Source organism: Dendropsophus ebraccatus, chromosome 13 (assembly GCF_027789765.1).
Source record: "Dendropsophus ebraccatus isolate aDenEbr1 chromosome 13, aDenEbr1.pat, whole genome shotgun sequence".
NCBI lineage: Eukaryota > Metazoa > Chordata > Amphibia > Anura > Hylidae > Dendropsophus > Dendropsophus ebraccatus.
The window spans coordinates 29,510,123-29,526,463 of record NC_091466.1 but is presented as its reverse complement, the minus strand read 5'-3'; the positions used below and the strand labels follow the sequence as shown (position 1 = coordinate 29,526,463).

At 41.9% G+C, this 16,341-nt stretch overlaps 1 protein-coding gene across 3 annotated transcripts in view; it reads right to left on the bottom strand.

Moving 5' to 3' along the window:
• Nucleotides 1–16,341, bottom strand: part of HORMAD1 (HORMA domain containing 1) — a 67,267-nt gene that overhangs the window by 5,549 nt on the left and 45,377 nt on the right. For all 3 annotated transcript variants that reach the window (XM_069950460.1, XM_069950463.1, XM_069950461.1), the window contains 5 exons: nucleotides 12,963–13,213; nucleotides 9,597–9,663; nucleotides 8,082–8,149; nucleotides 5,934–6,014; nucleotides 2,893–2,970 (listed from right to left, as the gene is read on the bottom strand). In XM_069950460.1, coding sequence (XP_069806561.1) covers nucleotides 2,893–2,970; nucleotides 5,934–6,014; nucleotides 8,082–8,149; nucleotides 9,597–9,663; nucleotides 12,963–13,213 — 545 coding nt within the window. The remainder of the gene's footprint in view (nucleotides 1–2,892; nucleotides 2,971–5,933; nucleotides 6,015–8,081; nucleotides 8,150–9,596; nucleotides 9,664–12,962; nucleotides 13,214–16,341) is intronic.

Sequence of the window (16,341 nt, the reverse complement as noted above, 5' to 3'; positions counted from 1 at the left end):
AAAAATGAAAAACTCGAATTTTTCCAATAATATGTTTGTTTAGTTTAAAATTTCTTAATTTCACGAGGAATGGGAGAAAAAACGTACCCCAAAATCTGTAACGCAGGTTCTCCTGAGTACAACGGTACCCCATATGTGGGCATAAACCACAGTATGGGCACACAGCAGGGCTCAGAAGGAAGGGAGCGCCAATTTGCTGGAGCAAAACCGCAGCTAGTAATAGTTATTAGAATAGCGCAGTTACTAAAATACAATAAAAAATAAGATTACAGGTAATGTGGGGTGGTCACGGGCAACCTGGTGTGGTCACGGGCAACCTGGATTGGTCACGGGCAACCTGGTGTGGTTATGGGCAACCTGGGGTGGTTATGGGCAACCTGCGGTGGTTACAGACAATCTGGGGTGGTTACGGGCAACGCGGGGTGGTAACGGGCAACGTGGGGTGGTTACGGATAAACCGAAGTGCTTATAGGTAATCTGGGATGGGTACCTGTAATTTGGGGTCGTTACAGGCAATCTGGCGTGGTTATGGGCAATCTGGAGAGGGTCACTGGCAATTTGGGGTGGTTAGAGGCAACGTGCGGTGGTCAGAGGCAACGTGCGGTGGTCAGAGGCAACGTGCGGTGGTTATAGGCAACGTGCGGTGGTCAGAGGCAACGTGCGGTGGTCAGAGGCCACGTGCGGTGGTCAGAGGCCACGTGCGGTGGTTAGAGGCAACGTGCGGTGGTTAGAGGCAACGTGCGGTGGGCAGAGGCAACGTGCGGTGGTTACGTGCAATCTGGGGGGTTACGGGCAATCGGGGCTGATTACACACCATCTGGAGGGGGTCACTGGCAATTCGGGGTGGTTACGCTCAACATGTGGTGGTTACAGGCAACGTGCGGTGGTTATGGGCAACGTGCGGTGGTTATGGGCAACGTGCGGTGGTTATGGGCAACGTGCGGTGGTTAGAGGCAACGTGCGGTGGTTAGGGGCAACGTTCGGTGGTTAGGGGCAACGTGCGGTGGTTAGAGGCAACGCGCGGTGGTTATGGGCAACGTGCGGTGGTTATGGGCAACGTGCGGTGATTACGTGCAATCTGGCGTGATTACGGGCAACCTGGGGCGGATACGGGCAACCTGGGGCGGATATGGGCAACCTGCGGTGGTTACGGGTAATCTGGGGGGGGGGGGGGGGGTAGGGGTAATTTGGGAGTAAACTGCAATTATTATTATAATGAAAAGTGTGTGTTTTATTTTTTTGTATGTTTTTCACTTTTTGTACTTTATACATTCATTTTCACTGTATTACTATGATTACTGTGATATTTTCTATCACAGTAATCATAGTTCAGTGACAGAGACCAAATTGGTCTCTGTCACTTTAAATTTTCATAGCTGGCTGGTTGTGGAGTCCCCGATCACTGCCCCATGCTCTCCGCTACCTCCGGTGGCACATTAGACACATGTGGACACATTAGAAGTGGCGGCGGGAGGAGGCAACGTTCTGCAGCCTCCTCCCGCTGCCCGATCGGCGGGAGGACATTGAATCTCCCCATAGACGCTGCGGTCGCATTGACTGCGGCGTTTATGGGGTTAACTGCCCGCGGGGAGCGCGGCTCCCCTCCGGGCAGAGGCAGCGGGAGGATGCTGTGTGACATAGCCTCCTCCCGCTGCCCGATCACAGTCAGGGACAGTGGGGGGAGGCAGGGAAAGCATGACGTTTGGGGAACGTCATGTTGCGGGAACTACTTGTTTTACATGACGTTCCCCAAACGTCATTTTGCGGCAAGGGGTTAAAGCCACTATAAGATATTGATTTCTTGAGAAAAATGCAAGGTAAAGATGCACTCCAGGATTTTGTTATATAGCAAAACATAGGCTTTTATTAAATAATAAGGTAGAGACTCTTTTAGCTGAGAGACTTATTTTAGCTGATGTAACATGCATGGGTTGTCTGCCATCTTGATTCCTGATAGCAGAGAGCTACCAGGAGGGATCTAGTAGGTGATGATTCAACCCCGCAGCTCACAGAAAGTCAGCTGACACAGGACAGGCCCCTTTCTGTTACGCATAAAGGAATTTTTTGTTCGTCTAGTATTGTTCAGCTGCAGTAATGAAATGTATGGATGCAGCTGAGCTGGGATGAAACGGATGAAACTGAAGGAATGTGGGGGAAGGGCATGAGTGTACATTATTTGGCAAAGATGCGTCAGAATTCTGTTAAAGTATATGTGTTTAACCCTTTTTTTCAACATGGTCCGATAAGGGGGCATGACTATGTCAGAAAAGGTTGCAGTTTTGTCAGAGAGTACAGCGGCTTATTCTGGTGTTCTAAAATTATTGATATGTTGATGGGGCTGGCAAGAATCTTGCTGCAACATTCTGGTACATATTAAGCCGGCTAATAAGTGGTGTAAAGTTAGACAGCATGAAGAGATGCACCAAATGTATCACACATTTTAATAAATCTGACACACTCTTTGCTATGTTCACACTGTGTAAAAAAGGCGTCAGCTTTGGAAAAAAGAACAACAACAAAAGTCTGTTATTACCAAACTGTAATTGAAATTAAAATGACGGACGCACGATACAGAGTGTACTGAATAACAGACGTTGTTTGCGCTGACGTCAAATTAACATTCCTGACAATTATTTGCGGATGTTATTTTGCAAACAACGGACGCTATTTTTAGTTGTTCACACAATTTTTTTCCACCGCCCTTTCACCATATTTATTATTAAATTAATAGACCTTCCAAAAACTCATTGTAATGACAGGCGCCCAAAACGCAAAATGACAGATGTCATTTTGGAAAACAAAAAACAGACAGAAAAGTCCTATGAACATAGCATTTGACTGTAGTATGTTACATTTGTGCATTATTTGATTTTAGTTTATTTTTATTTTTACCTCTTTGGTAGGCTGTTGTCTTTTCCTGCCTCTTTTAGTCATCTTAGGTTGTTTTTTCTCAGAAATTGTTGTCAGTTTCTAAAAGTGAATCAGATCAAAGTTACATTATGCACTGTTAGCAGACATAGTACTTTTCAGAATCCTACATTTTTCTAGGCCTGGATGACCCATTTAATGGAGGAGAAATGATAAAAGGGTATTTCACACTATGGAATAGGCAAGGAATTGAAGAGGAAAGTTTTCTTCTTCAGCTCTGGCAGAATAGGCATGGAATTTCAAGCAGAATTCAAGCCTCATTGACTTCTATAAGATTTCTCTAGAATACGCCCAAAAAAATCGACATGTCAATTCTTTGGGAGGAAATCAGTAAGAAAAAGAATAAAATTTGATCAAAAAAGTCTGGGTGAACCGCTGCACTCAAATGTGTATAGACACTCACGTGTCTTCCCAAGTCGTGATTTTCAGAGTTGCAAAGGATCCACATCCATAGACTGCTGGGCAAAGGTGAATGAAAACAAAAAAAATCCAGCAGATTCCAATAAAAAATTATTATTTTCGTTATACAAAAGTCGCATTGTTTCCAATAAAGAATGCTAGACACGTTTTGGCCATGTCTTGGCCTTGATCACAGCAAGTAATGTGAACAAGGCTGTGATCAAGTCTAGCATTTTTTTTATTAGAAACAATGCGATTTTTGTATAACAATTCTATGGATTCTGTAAAATAAAGCCTGAGCATTTTCTATCGGAATCTGCTGGATTTTGTTTTCTTGTTTTCAATAAAATTAGATGCTGAACTTTTATTTGCACTAGGCCCACTTCTTTAAAGGGGTTATTCCACAATTTGAATCCCCTATCTATAGGTTAGAGAATAACTAGCTGAGTGGGGGTCTGACTGCTGAGACCCACAAACTGATCACCAGAACTGAGGTGAAATGTACACCACAATTAACAGACTGCACCACAAATGCATGCCCAAGTGCTCCATTCATTGTTAAGGGGACTTTTAAAGGGGACATTCAATGTTTGAAAAACATGGTCACTCTCTTCCAAAGGCAGACTGACTCTTGTCTCCAGGTCAGGTGTGGTTTGCAATTGCAAAACCTGCATCCAAACTGGAGACAAGAGTGGTGTTGTCTCTGGAGAAAGGGTCCATGTTTTTCTTACGCTGGGTAACACCTTTAAACATTGCTGAGATAACTTTGGATTTTGAGATACCCTCTTTAATCAGTGAAGATTTCAGTGGTTGGGCGCCTATATTTCAGCAAGCTATAGCTTTAAAATGCATGTGCATGTAAGTGTGAATACATTGTTATAAAGGAGCAAAGAGAATATTGACAACATGATGTTACCTATGAAATAAAATCATATGCTAACGGCATGAAAAGATGCACACTGCTGACACCTAGTGGAAGCTACTAAAAGTGTAACAGTCATTTCAGCATAAAAAATTAACTCCACAAATTGCCAGTCACTGCAGGATTGTCACCAGAACATAAAAAAATTATTTTAATACCTTTATTTATCATTGTTAATGTCACTGTGGCTGTGTTTCCAAAACTACAGTCTGAGTGGCCTGAGTGGGACTTGGGTCTGATAACATTTGCTCATTTTCACGCCACAATCCCTTACATTACAGGATGCAGTGCGGCTCTGCCATAAGCATGCATCTTCCAATAACCGATCACAACTTCTACATTGTAATCAGGGTCATGTAATATGCAGATAAAGCGTGTCAAACAATGACAGAAAGATCCGATGCTCAATTATAATAAGTGGCGGGTTACACTTGGGAGTGCACAGAGGAACAATGACATATGTCGGTAAGTTAAAGTGAATCTGTTGGCTGAAATTCATGTTCCAAACTGTGGACACTGATAGATAGCCGTTAGGACAAGGAGACACATGGTACCTTTCAAATAGATATCTGTGCTTCTAGAATGTAGGAAAATGCTTTATTCTCCAGTGCAAAGTGTCAAAGAGGCTTTTTTAAACTCCTGACTATGAATGATAATGCTGGGAAATCCAAACTCCTATTTCACCACATTGTCTGTACCGACCATATGAAGCATGCACAGAAAATATAACCCCCCCCCCCCCCAGAAGCAGCAGTAGCAAGGAGGATATAACAGAGCTCTAGTGAGCAGCCTGAACTGCGATTCAAGAATTTGGGTAAGATCTTTTCCATACCGTAACTACATACAGTCCCTCTTCCATTACCCTCAGCTTATATTAGTCCATCTTGTAAGCCCCAGAATGAAAACAAAATATGAGACAGCGATCCATAGCGTAATTCTGACATGGCTGAAGTGGTGAAAGAAAGCACACAGAACTCTCACCTGAGTAGGTTGTGCTATTGTAAAGGCCGTGTTACACGTAGCGATTATCGTTCAAAGATTCGCTATAACGATCGTTTGCTGGCAATAAATAGCGATTTTGTAGCAAACGATTCTGTAGCAAACGATGTTCTGATTACATTCACTGACTATGATGAACAATCATTTTTACGTCGTTATATGGTCACTGATCGTTCCAGGACAGCCCACACAACATGTTTTATCAGCAAATTACTTATTACACAAACAAAAATGTGAAAGATCGGCAAACTTCCAACAATAATTTTTCAACATGTTGAAAGACAAAAATGAATGATTTTTCATTCGTCTTTTCATCGTTGGGTGTTATTACACAGACAGATAATCGTTCATTTTGATCGGTTTAAGGATAATTGTTCTGTGTAATAGGGGCTTAAGGCACAACTCTTACTGATAGCATGTGAATGAACCACAGCCACTTCCGACTAATCCCCACAGGGATTAAAGACCGTCAGTATCCTCCTGCACACAAAGATAGGTGAAACAGGTGCCGGTCCAAGGGGAAATAGTGATATAAAATATCATAAAATATATTAAAAGAATTATACCAGTGACACAACATCTTTTCAGGCCGGTCCAGCCTCTAAGGTCACTTGATAAAGAGACCGGACCGGTAACCATTTAAGTTTCCTTTACTGTTCTCCTTTTTCCTGACCACACTACACACCGTGTCTTGAAGGTTGCGTCCTCTCCTGGTTTTTAATCCCTCAGTTGCAGATCTGGAATCAGCTTGCATTGAAACATCATTCTAAAAAATATATAATATAATAAAGATTGAATTCATTCTTATTATAGGAGTCAGTAGGAGATAATAATCTGCTCTTTATATATTTTCATTGGTTAACATGTACTGTGCATAATTTACCAAATTTTTATATTGTCTGTTTTATTTTTTACTTTTTTTTAAAATGAAACAAAGCTTAATTTCCCATCTCAACTAACATCGGTAAACTTGTAGGGCTCGTCAGGTTAAATATTTTTTGCAAATATAGTAGCAACTTTAGCAAATTTGCCTACTCCTAATATGCAGACCATGTACCTCCCCCACTCGCCCTCCCACCCAGTACAGGGAGCTCTTAAACCAAAGCAATGCTCTTAATCCAAGTTACAATTTTGAAAAACTGTGAGCTCTTCTTGCAAAACGCTCTTAATCCAAGTTAAACCAAGGTACCACTGTACTTTCTTGCAAAAATAGTGCCACCCCTGTCCCCAGGATGTGTGTGAAACCCACACCCAAACTGGGCACAGAAGAGGTTTCTGAAAGAAAATGCCCATGTTTTTGTAAGCCTGAATAACCCCTATAACTTTTTGGTGCAAATTCACATGCATGTATCTCAGGGGTTGCTGTACTTAAACGCAACCTCACATACTTGTACATTCAAGTGATACTGTCACCCCCGTTTTGCTGTGTGCTGTTATTGGCAAAATTGTTTACAGACGGTGTCACTAAGGCGGGCCTTAGCGTCCAAGGCAGGGAGAAAGGTCTCAACGGACGCTAAGCCCCACCTTAGCGACACTGTCTGTAACTGATTGTGCCAATAACAACACACAGCAAAACTGGGGTGACAGTATCACTTGAAAATGTTGCCATGCGAAATAGTGCTGGAACAGTTATCAGAGAGTGGTGACAGGTCCCGGCACCCAGACAGCGACCTATCGCCAATCATCCTGGCCAGTGATTCTTATGGTTGGTCCGGACCAATTAAAATGAGGATGACAGGAAGGGCTGGCATGTGTGCAAGGAGTTTAAAGCTGTGAGGGAACAGCAGTGCAGGCACAGTGAAAGTAAGTACAAGCACACATAATACCCCTTTCTGCACCTACTTGTCATTCTTGTTGCCACACAAAAACACAAAAGCGCTAATGGCAAGATACAGACCCAATACAGATATAAAAATCCTTAAAAGCAGCCCACACAACTGCTAAAAAAAATCTCCATAAAAATAATGAGGCTCTTGGTTACCATTTGCAAATAGTGTAAACCACCCCACCATGATAAGGTGGCCTTATGCTTAGGATGGACCCTACACTGTACTATGGCCTCTCCATGGCATATAATAAGCCTATGCGATGGGCATGCAGGATCCAACCAATACTAGCAACCTTATCATGGTGGGATATTTTACACTAATTGCAAATGGTAACAAAGAGGCTCATCATTTTTATGGAGTTTTTTTTAGAAGTTGGGGGGCTGCGCGCCATTGTGGTTAGCTGTTGCATTTTGTTTTTGTGTGTCTGTAATTTTAGCCATAGCAACATGCTCCTGCCTAGTGTGAACAGTGTTTTAGGAGAGCTGACCAAATGTGTCTTTTTGTCATTCCTGTCCCCTGTTGCTGGTAATTTTTTTGCAAACAAAAAAAAGATGTTTTTTCATTAGCTTGTATTCATATCAGTACTGTTGATGGTTCAGCAACACCCTGTGTCTTTTTGTGGTGTAATCTGTGTTCCATAATTTAAAATGACACACAGAATTCAAGGGATCTACAAACCCTGAACCGCAAGTGATATAAATAAGGACCATACCATGAGAACAATAGCAAATACAAAGCAATACATTCCATCAGTCTGCGATCATTTCAGTGTTCAGCAGTACTGCAACAGTAGTGCACTGAAACTGCAACGTGTGAACACAGCCTCAGGTAGCCTCTTTAGTAATTTTCTTTATAAAAGCCAAACGAATTTGCCCTATGTAAAGGATTAGCCCAGACACGCCCTGCCCCCATGATAACCCAGTTTCTATGAGGATGACAGACGATGATTGTCAGTATTATTATTACTATAATAACACAAAAATACATCAAAATTGTGCACTTACCTGTGATTTCTGACTCACTGTGTTCTCAGATTTCATGCTTTCATTCTCTTGACAAGTAAGGCTGATTTCTGAAAATATATAGAATACAAACAATATAAGAAATGTAAAGAGAGACAGAATCGAGTGTTATTCTGTTCTGTTATTCTCACAAAAGCCTGAAAACTGTTTCCATTAAAGGAACCATTGATCTAAATTAGATTCTTCTGATGGCAAGAAATGGGAGTCAATGATTTATAAATGGAAGTAACTAGAGATGAGCAAGACTCGAGCATTCTTGAGTCCGTTCACTCAGCATTTGAATACCAGTGACTGAAGAAACTGGATGCAGCCCTATGGAGTGCAGGAAAGCATGGTATTGGTACCTGTAATGGTCCGTTTACACTGAGCGATAATTCGCGCAATTGACGAGTGACGCAACGATTTTGGTTTTCATAATGATCAGCGTTTAGACGAAGGGAAAAATCGTTTAAAAAATCGTTATTGCAATCGTTTTAAGATAGCTTAAGCCCATCTCACACATAGGGTGAATCTTTGAAAGACTGTTTACACAAACAGATCTGAAAATGATTAGCAAATGACCAACGACGATTTGAGAACATGTTGAAAGATCAAAATGAACGATTTCTTGCTCGTCGCTTGATTGTTTGCTGTGTTTACACAAGTCAATTATCGCTCAAATGCGATCGTTATTGCGAAAATTCAAACAATAATCGTTCCATGTGCACGCACTATAAGGCTATGTTCAGACGTGGTAAGACACACTGCAGTACCAGCCAGATGATCTTTACAGTCGCAGAATTTTGATGCGGGCACAACCATGCGCGCCCGCATCAGAATTCCCCACTGCCCACAATGGAGCGTGCGGCCATTGTGTGAACTGACAGGTTCTCTGCGGCCACTATTCAATAAATAGCGGCCACAGAGAATTGACATGTCAGTTTCTCACGGCACCGCTAGGGATCCCGACTGGAGTGTATACCATGTGCGCCGAAGGGTACTAGATCCTCTTTTCAGTTCTAGCTTTCCCCAAAAAATGCATCCCTTCACTCTCAGGCTAGGTTCACATCATGTTTTCAGCCCCACACCGGACTACACGTTAAGACAAAAGGATGCTGAAGTGAGCCAACGTGCTTACTAGCGATGTGAACCTAGACTAATACTGTAATCCCTTATCATTATATTCACACATAAAAAGTTATGTTTGATTCCAACAACTCTTTCATTTTGTGTATCTTTTTTTGGGACACTCAATGAGTGGTCCGCTTTTTGAGACTCATATACTACTGCACTAACTTATTATCCAATGTCACATTTCGTAGTAAAAACCAGAAAGTCCAGCTGTGAAAAATTAAGGGATCAACTAATCTTTGAATGTAAAGAATATTCCCATGCAGCTGTGGTTTTGCAGAAAAAAATTAAAGTTGCATGAATCCCTGAATCTCAGCACAACCACCCCAGTCTTCCTCATGACAGAGCAGACGCCATAATGATATTTATCTATTTTGCGCTTCTTACCGTCAAACTTTAAACATGTAATGTCGTTTTTCTCATAATCACCAGAATGGTTACGCAGCGACTCATCCTTTATGGAGGCAAAAAGAAAATAGAGCAGTTTATTCTTCCTGCAACAGATTTCATTTCGGTGTATTGATTTTGCTTTTTGTTTAGCAGAACAGAATGAGCTTTAGAAATCTAATTTCAAGACAGCACCAGGAAGATAATAACCAGGTCTCAGTATTTAAGTCACAGAAATGCAGCTTTCAATAAATGTGGAGCTCAATTAAAATACAATTGCCAAATGCAGTCTATTAATAAACATGAAAGTACGACAGTTCTGATTGAATAAAAAAATTGCAGGTCAGCTGGAAAATATTATATTGGGTGCCCAAACAGTCCCATATGTTTCCCCAAATTACATACAGAAAATATGCAGTGCCCACTTACTGCATTACCGGGCCAAAAGTCCCCAGTAGATTACTTACATCTTCCTAATTTTTCCTGCCAATGCAGCCTGTGCAGGTCTGACTTGCAGACACAGCATGATACTGCAGCGTTGTTATGTGCAAATGTTCAACCAAGTAGAGGGAAATCAGTCTCTAGGTACCTGGACCCCCCCCGCATATACCAATGAAGAGTGAGACAACCGTGTAGGAAATCTGTAGAAAATTATAATTCTCAGTAGGTGCCCTTATAGGACAGCAAGTATAGTTTATTTTGTTCACAGCACTGCCTCTAAAACCATGAGTGGGCCTCACCTGAGGGACACCCCTAGTTGTAAGTGACCAGCAGCTAGGAAGACTGCTTTCAGGAAGGGAATGTTGACAAGGCCTAATTTTCTGAATTTGGAAAAAATGCAGGAAAATACACAGCACAAACACAGTAAATCTCTCAAGTGTCCTGCATTTCTTTTTTTTATTTTTAACTCAGTTTTATTAGAAGGTTGTATATAACATACACATATCATATACAGTATAACATCTATTGACAGAAGCATTGACAACTTATTCAGTACATGGGAACAAAACATGAAGCACATCTAGTCACTAACAAAGGGAAGGCTGATAAAACAAAAAATAAAGAAGTCAGGCATGACATTCAGTTCAATGGGTATAATTAAGGATGGTCCGAACCTGCCGAGGTTCGGGTTCGTATGAACCCGAACACTCGGCATCAGATTCCCGCTGTCTGCTCGCTCCGTGCAGCGGGTGGATAGAGCGGGAGGACCACCTGGAAAACTGGGATACAGCCTATGGCTATGGCTGTATCCCAGTTTTTCAGGCGGTCCTCCCACTGTATCCACCCTCTCCATGGAGCGGGCAGACAGCGGGAATCATTGCCTCGCCAGGTTCGGACCATCCCTAGTTATAATGAAATAATGGAAGAAGAAGTGAAATGATGCAAAAGAGGTATTTCTCCACGACACAATCAGATATGAAATAAAAGTGGGCATATCCTGTCCTGCCACTATTTTTTCAAATTTGGCTAGAGATTTTCTATGCTGATATATGATTCGTTCATATGATACTATGGTGTTGACGAGATTTACGCGTTAACAGTGTGTGTGTGTGGGGGGGGGGGGGGGCGTCTATCTATCCACAGAAGGGCAATAGCCTTTTGTGCCATACAAAGGGTTTCCCCTCACAAAAATTAATGTGTGATGAGGCCACACCTCACCTCACCACACCTTACTCCAAACAAGTATACAAGTATACGGTTGGATCCAGGGGTACTTGTAGGGGACAAATCTCAGTGAGCACAGCTACCACCTCTTGCCAGTAGGTCTGCAGCCGGGGACAGTCCCAGATCATATGCCAGAACCCGACAGTTCATACAAACATTTAGGGCAGAAAGGAGCAGGAATTTTACGCATTCTGTGTAGACAGATTGGGGTCAAGCAACTTTGATGGATTATGTATAGTTCTATGAGTCGGTTATTGACAGAGGGAGATACAAGAGTGTGGGAACTTAACATGTGTTCATAGCATTTGTCCGACAATATTGGAATATCTTCCCTCTGCCGTTCCACAGGTGGCAACGGAGTGGTAGCTGCTTTAAGGCGGATAAGGTTGGCGTATACCAGTGAGATCAATCCAACTGGGCCTTGTGATAGGATTACCCCAATAAGCAGGTACAAAGATATAGCTACAGCACCATTTCCAAACCGAGTGTGTAACAGATGTCATAGCTGCAAGTACCTGTAAAAATGGGAGTTGAGGATATCTTGTGTTCTCTTTAGGGCTTCAAAAGCAAGTATGTAGCCATCTTTATAAACGTCTGCCAGATTGCAAACCCCTTTCTCTCTCCAGTAATGCGCATCTTGGAAAGTCAGAAAGGAGGGAAATTCACTGTTATCCCAGAGTGGAGTTTCCGTTGGAGTATCTAAGAAGGATGAGATACTTCTAGCATTGGTCCACACTTGTCTGGCTACTTTCATGATGGGTAGGATTAGGGATAGTGGGTATATGCAGTACAGACCACAAGATATGCCTCTCCGATGTGCTGGGTGTATCTGCCGACTTTTAAGAAGGCATATACTTGAGTTGCCCAGATAAATAATACAGGTACAGGTCTGGCAGGGCAATACCCGCCATGTCCTTAAGCCTTTCCAGTTTGGATGACTGTAGTTTTGATCTAGAGGCTCCCCAGATTAAACTAATGATGACCGAATCAAGAGTTTTAAAAAATCCTTCGGGATAGGGTGTCCTGCATTTCTGACATGCTTCTGCTCAGAATATGCTTGGCACACTAAAAAGTATTTCACAGTGTGAACTTTGTTGAGTATTCTCATTATAAACAATTTGGTGCATCTTGCATGCGTGTGTCGGCACGTGTTCTGGCAAGTGATGCACCGAGAAAAACGTGTGAGCAAAGAACTGCAGCAGTCTTTGTTTTAGCACTAGAATTGACACATCTGGTACTTAAGCTCAGGGCTATTTTGGTCTTAAGGACTTTTACAGAGACTGGAGGCTGGAATCACTGCCTAAGGGGCCTAAACTAAGTAGTAAAGGCTTTGAATTCTTATAATGATGATTGACAGCCAGAGAAAACACTAACAGGTCTCTCTGCCTGTCAATCATCCCTGCACTGCGCAGAGGGAGAGTGGTGACTAGACACAGGATGCACCCCACCCAGATTACTAGTTGCTGCCCCTCTCCCTGCCTCACGCAGTGTAATAAAACATCTAGATCTATACTGTGCTGCAGGGAACCGTATCAGCACAAGTGGAGTGGTGTCTGCTCACTCCATCTGTACATTCATTTATTTGATTATTTTAATTTTGCCATGAATTTCCACCATCACCTTGGTCTGTCTTGGATTAGTATTCATTTGTTTTTCTATAGGGTGTTCTATTAGTCTCTACTTCTTCCTTGTTTTACTTACACAATTGCCTGCATCTTGAGCCTCATCCACATCCATATCGATGGCCTGTATGGGAGATTTTCTCTCTGCATTCTTTAGTATGTTCTTTTCAATGTGCTCCATCCTGTCTTTTTCAGTAGTAACCCTTACTTTTAGGGTGTGAAAAGGTGTAGCCACCTCACCCACATTTAGATACATGGGTTCCCCTTCAAACATCATGCCGTCACACGTCCCTTCTTTAAAGCCTGGAGGCTGATAGTCCACTGGTGTAACTGAAAATGGTAAAAAAAGATAATATATGAAACATAAACCCATAATTCATTGCTAAAACAACGGGGATAAAATAAATGAGAAATACAAAAAGAAGCAAAGTGTTGAATTAAGATGTAAACAGTGGCACAACAGATGGGGACATAACAAGTAATCCCCTAATGATCCAAGATTGACTGCTCAAACAGCATCTTATTTGTCAATCTATTTTGCTGCCTATAATCTTTAATAAAGAAAGACCAGAACTAGGGCTTGGCAATTAATCAAATGAATTAAATTAATTCGCCCTTAGGAGGCCTTCTAATTATTATTATTTTTTTTTTTTAAATGGTGAATTTGATTTAGTCTACATTTAAAATGGTGCCTGTCACGATAATGTAGGTTCCAGAGCTCCACTGCGCCCTCATCAGTATAGTCTGTTATGGCTCAGTGCCCAGCGGAGTGTCCAGCGTGTCCAGTCAATTCCCCGATGAGAAGCATTGAGGAGGTACTGTACAGAACGGAGTTTACAGCACTGGAGTTAAAGAATGTAGCGCCCCCTGCTGTTACCCCTTTCTGCATCATGTAACTGATGCAGAGTACTAGTCTGCATCACTTACACACTGCAGCAGAAAAGAGTTAACAGCAAGGGACACTACTACATTCATGTCTTATCTGCTCCTACACTGATGACTTCCAACCTGATCTCCACACAGTGCAGGAGCCAATAAAAGTAACAATCTGCTGATAAACCTTTTTGTGCTGCAGTGTTCCTGCAGTGTAAGAAGGTCGGCAGTGCAGGAGCCGATAAGAAGTGTGTCCCTTGCTGTTAACCCTTTCTGTGCTATGGTGTAAAAAACATAATAAAGAATGTATACTTACCCGTCCCCATGCCCCTGCAGTGCTGCACCACTGATCATGGACCCCCATTCCTCCTGAAACTCCTGCTCCTGCAGTGCCACTACCCAGCTGATGGAATGCTCGCTCAGCCAGTCAGTGACCGGGGTGGGACACGGCTGCCGTCACTGATTGGCTGAGCGGGTACTTTTCCCTGGGTCGTGACATACCAGGAAGCCAGAAGAAAATAATGTGCAGCGAAAGTCCGTGACCTGATGATGTGGCGATGCAGGGGCATGGGGAGTTTTCCTTTAACAGCAGAGGTCACTACATTTCTGTCTTCTTGGCTACACAGCTGGGGTGTTGTTACAATTGTGTACAATCTGGACAGTCCTCTGTGACCTGTATAAAACTACAGAAAAAGTCTATCCCCTGTCCTAGGGCGAAGGTTGAAAGGTCTGCCCTGCACTGTCATTCTGTAACAAAAAAGAACCTCTGTGAAAAAGAAGGATTTGGTCAGGGCAGGTTTTACAACTTTTGATAGTAAAATAGATATGCAGGAGCATACCATACATGAATGTAGCATACTGTATCAGGAAAGGACTGTACCTTCAGGGGGATTGTCTACAGAGGGGGTCTGGCAGGGGTGGCACATAATGGGCATAATGGCTTATATGGTAGGCAGTGTTACTGTGTGAAGCAATACAGGCAATGCATCAAATGCCATCAAAATAATATCTGATCCTGGCTGTTCTGTTTATTTAGCAAAAAAATAAAATCAAGATTTAAATCATAAAATACCCATTATGTTGAAACATTATTTTTAGCCGTATCGCCCAGCCCTAACCAGAATACCACACTACATATATGTGCAATGGTGACAGACAAATGTTCAGCAATAAAAGTCAACAACAATCTGGTGGAGTGACCTCTGACACCCAAAGGGATGGGTAAGTCAAGAGCTATAGTAAATCACTCTTATAATAGCTTCTTTACTCCACTGAGAACTGATGGTTTTTGAGGCATACTTTCTCTTTTTAGAACCACAAAAGCAAATGAAGAGATCCTCATTCATCCTAAATACACATGTTTTAGATAAGTATACAGGATTAGCCTAGAAGATTGGAGGATCCCTCTTCTGATATAGTCCACTTCTAATCTTCTAGGAAGATTATAACTAATAAAGAACCAATAAAGAAGTCATCTGCTTTATCTTGGCAAACCAAGGGACCATAAGCCTATAGGTAGGAAGAAATGTAAAGGGGCAATCTGGAGACTTAACAAAAAATGTTTTGCTAATATGTTGCTTTCATATAGTTATATTACTGTGTAATATAATTTAATTAAAATAAATATATTGTTTTTTATTTGGCTGGTCAGTATAGATAGACAATATAGGATCTATGCTGACCTGTCGTTTCTGGAGGGAGCAGGATGCCAACGGATGTTTCCAAAGCACTGACAATGGTGGAGAACTGGCAGCTTCGGGGAGCGGGAGAGGTAAGCATACATCACTCAAATAACCCCAGCAGCCCCAGCAGGATCTTTAATGATCGATTAATCCAGGACAACCCCTTTAAAGGGAATGTGTCACCTAAATTTTATTTTACTAATTAGAGTCAGATACTAAAAATAGTTCTTAGCATATACTGTATATGTAAGCATCTTTAATGTACATTATGTAATATCTACATGATGTATGAAACATATGCTGTAGTACACCAATACAGCCACAAGATGGAGCAAGGCTCAATAGAAAATATGTAACAAAGTTCACAGCTCTCCAAAATATTTTCAAGATATATGTTTTATTTGCCTGTGTTTCACAGAATGAGAAGCAACATTTCAATAAAACATTAGGAACTATCTCAAGATATATATACAGTACAAACTGGAGCACCCAGCCTGAAACACTTCGGACAATAAGAGCACTAACAGGTGGGGGAGAAGGACTTTTAAAGGGTTATTCCAAGCATAGCAATGCTGGCTCAGCCAATCAATGCCTAAGACGGTAAACTGTTGTGGCCAGTGATTGGCTGAGCAGGCATTTCCTGCCCAAAAGAAATGGCATAGTAAGCAGGAACAAAGGGAGAGCAAAGAGGACTTAATGTCATTGAGTGGCAGCTGTGAAGGATTAGGGCAGAAGAGTATGCCTTCATTTTTATTTATACAGTACCAACAGTCCATAACAAATTTCTAGTCCCACCCCAAAATACTGTCCACAAGGGTTCTAAATTTAACACCTTAAAGGGCCAAAATTATTTTTTTATATGTTATTACTTATGGAAAGTTATACAATTTTCTAATGTACATT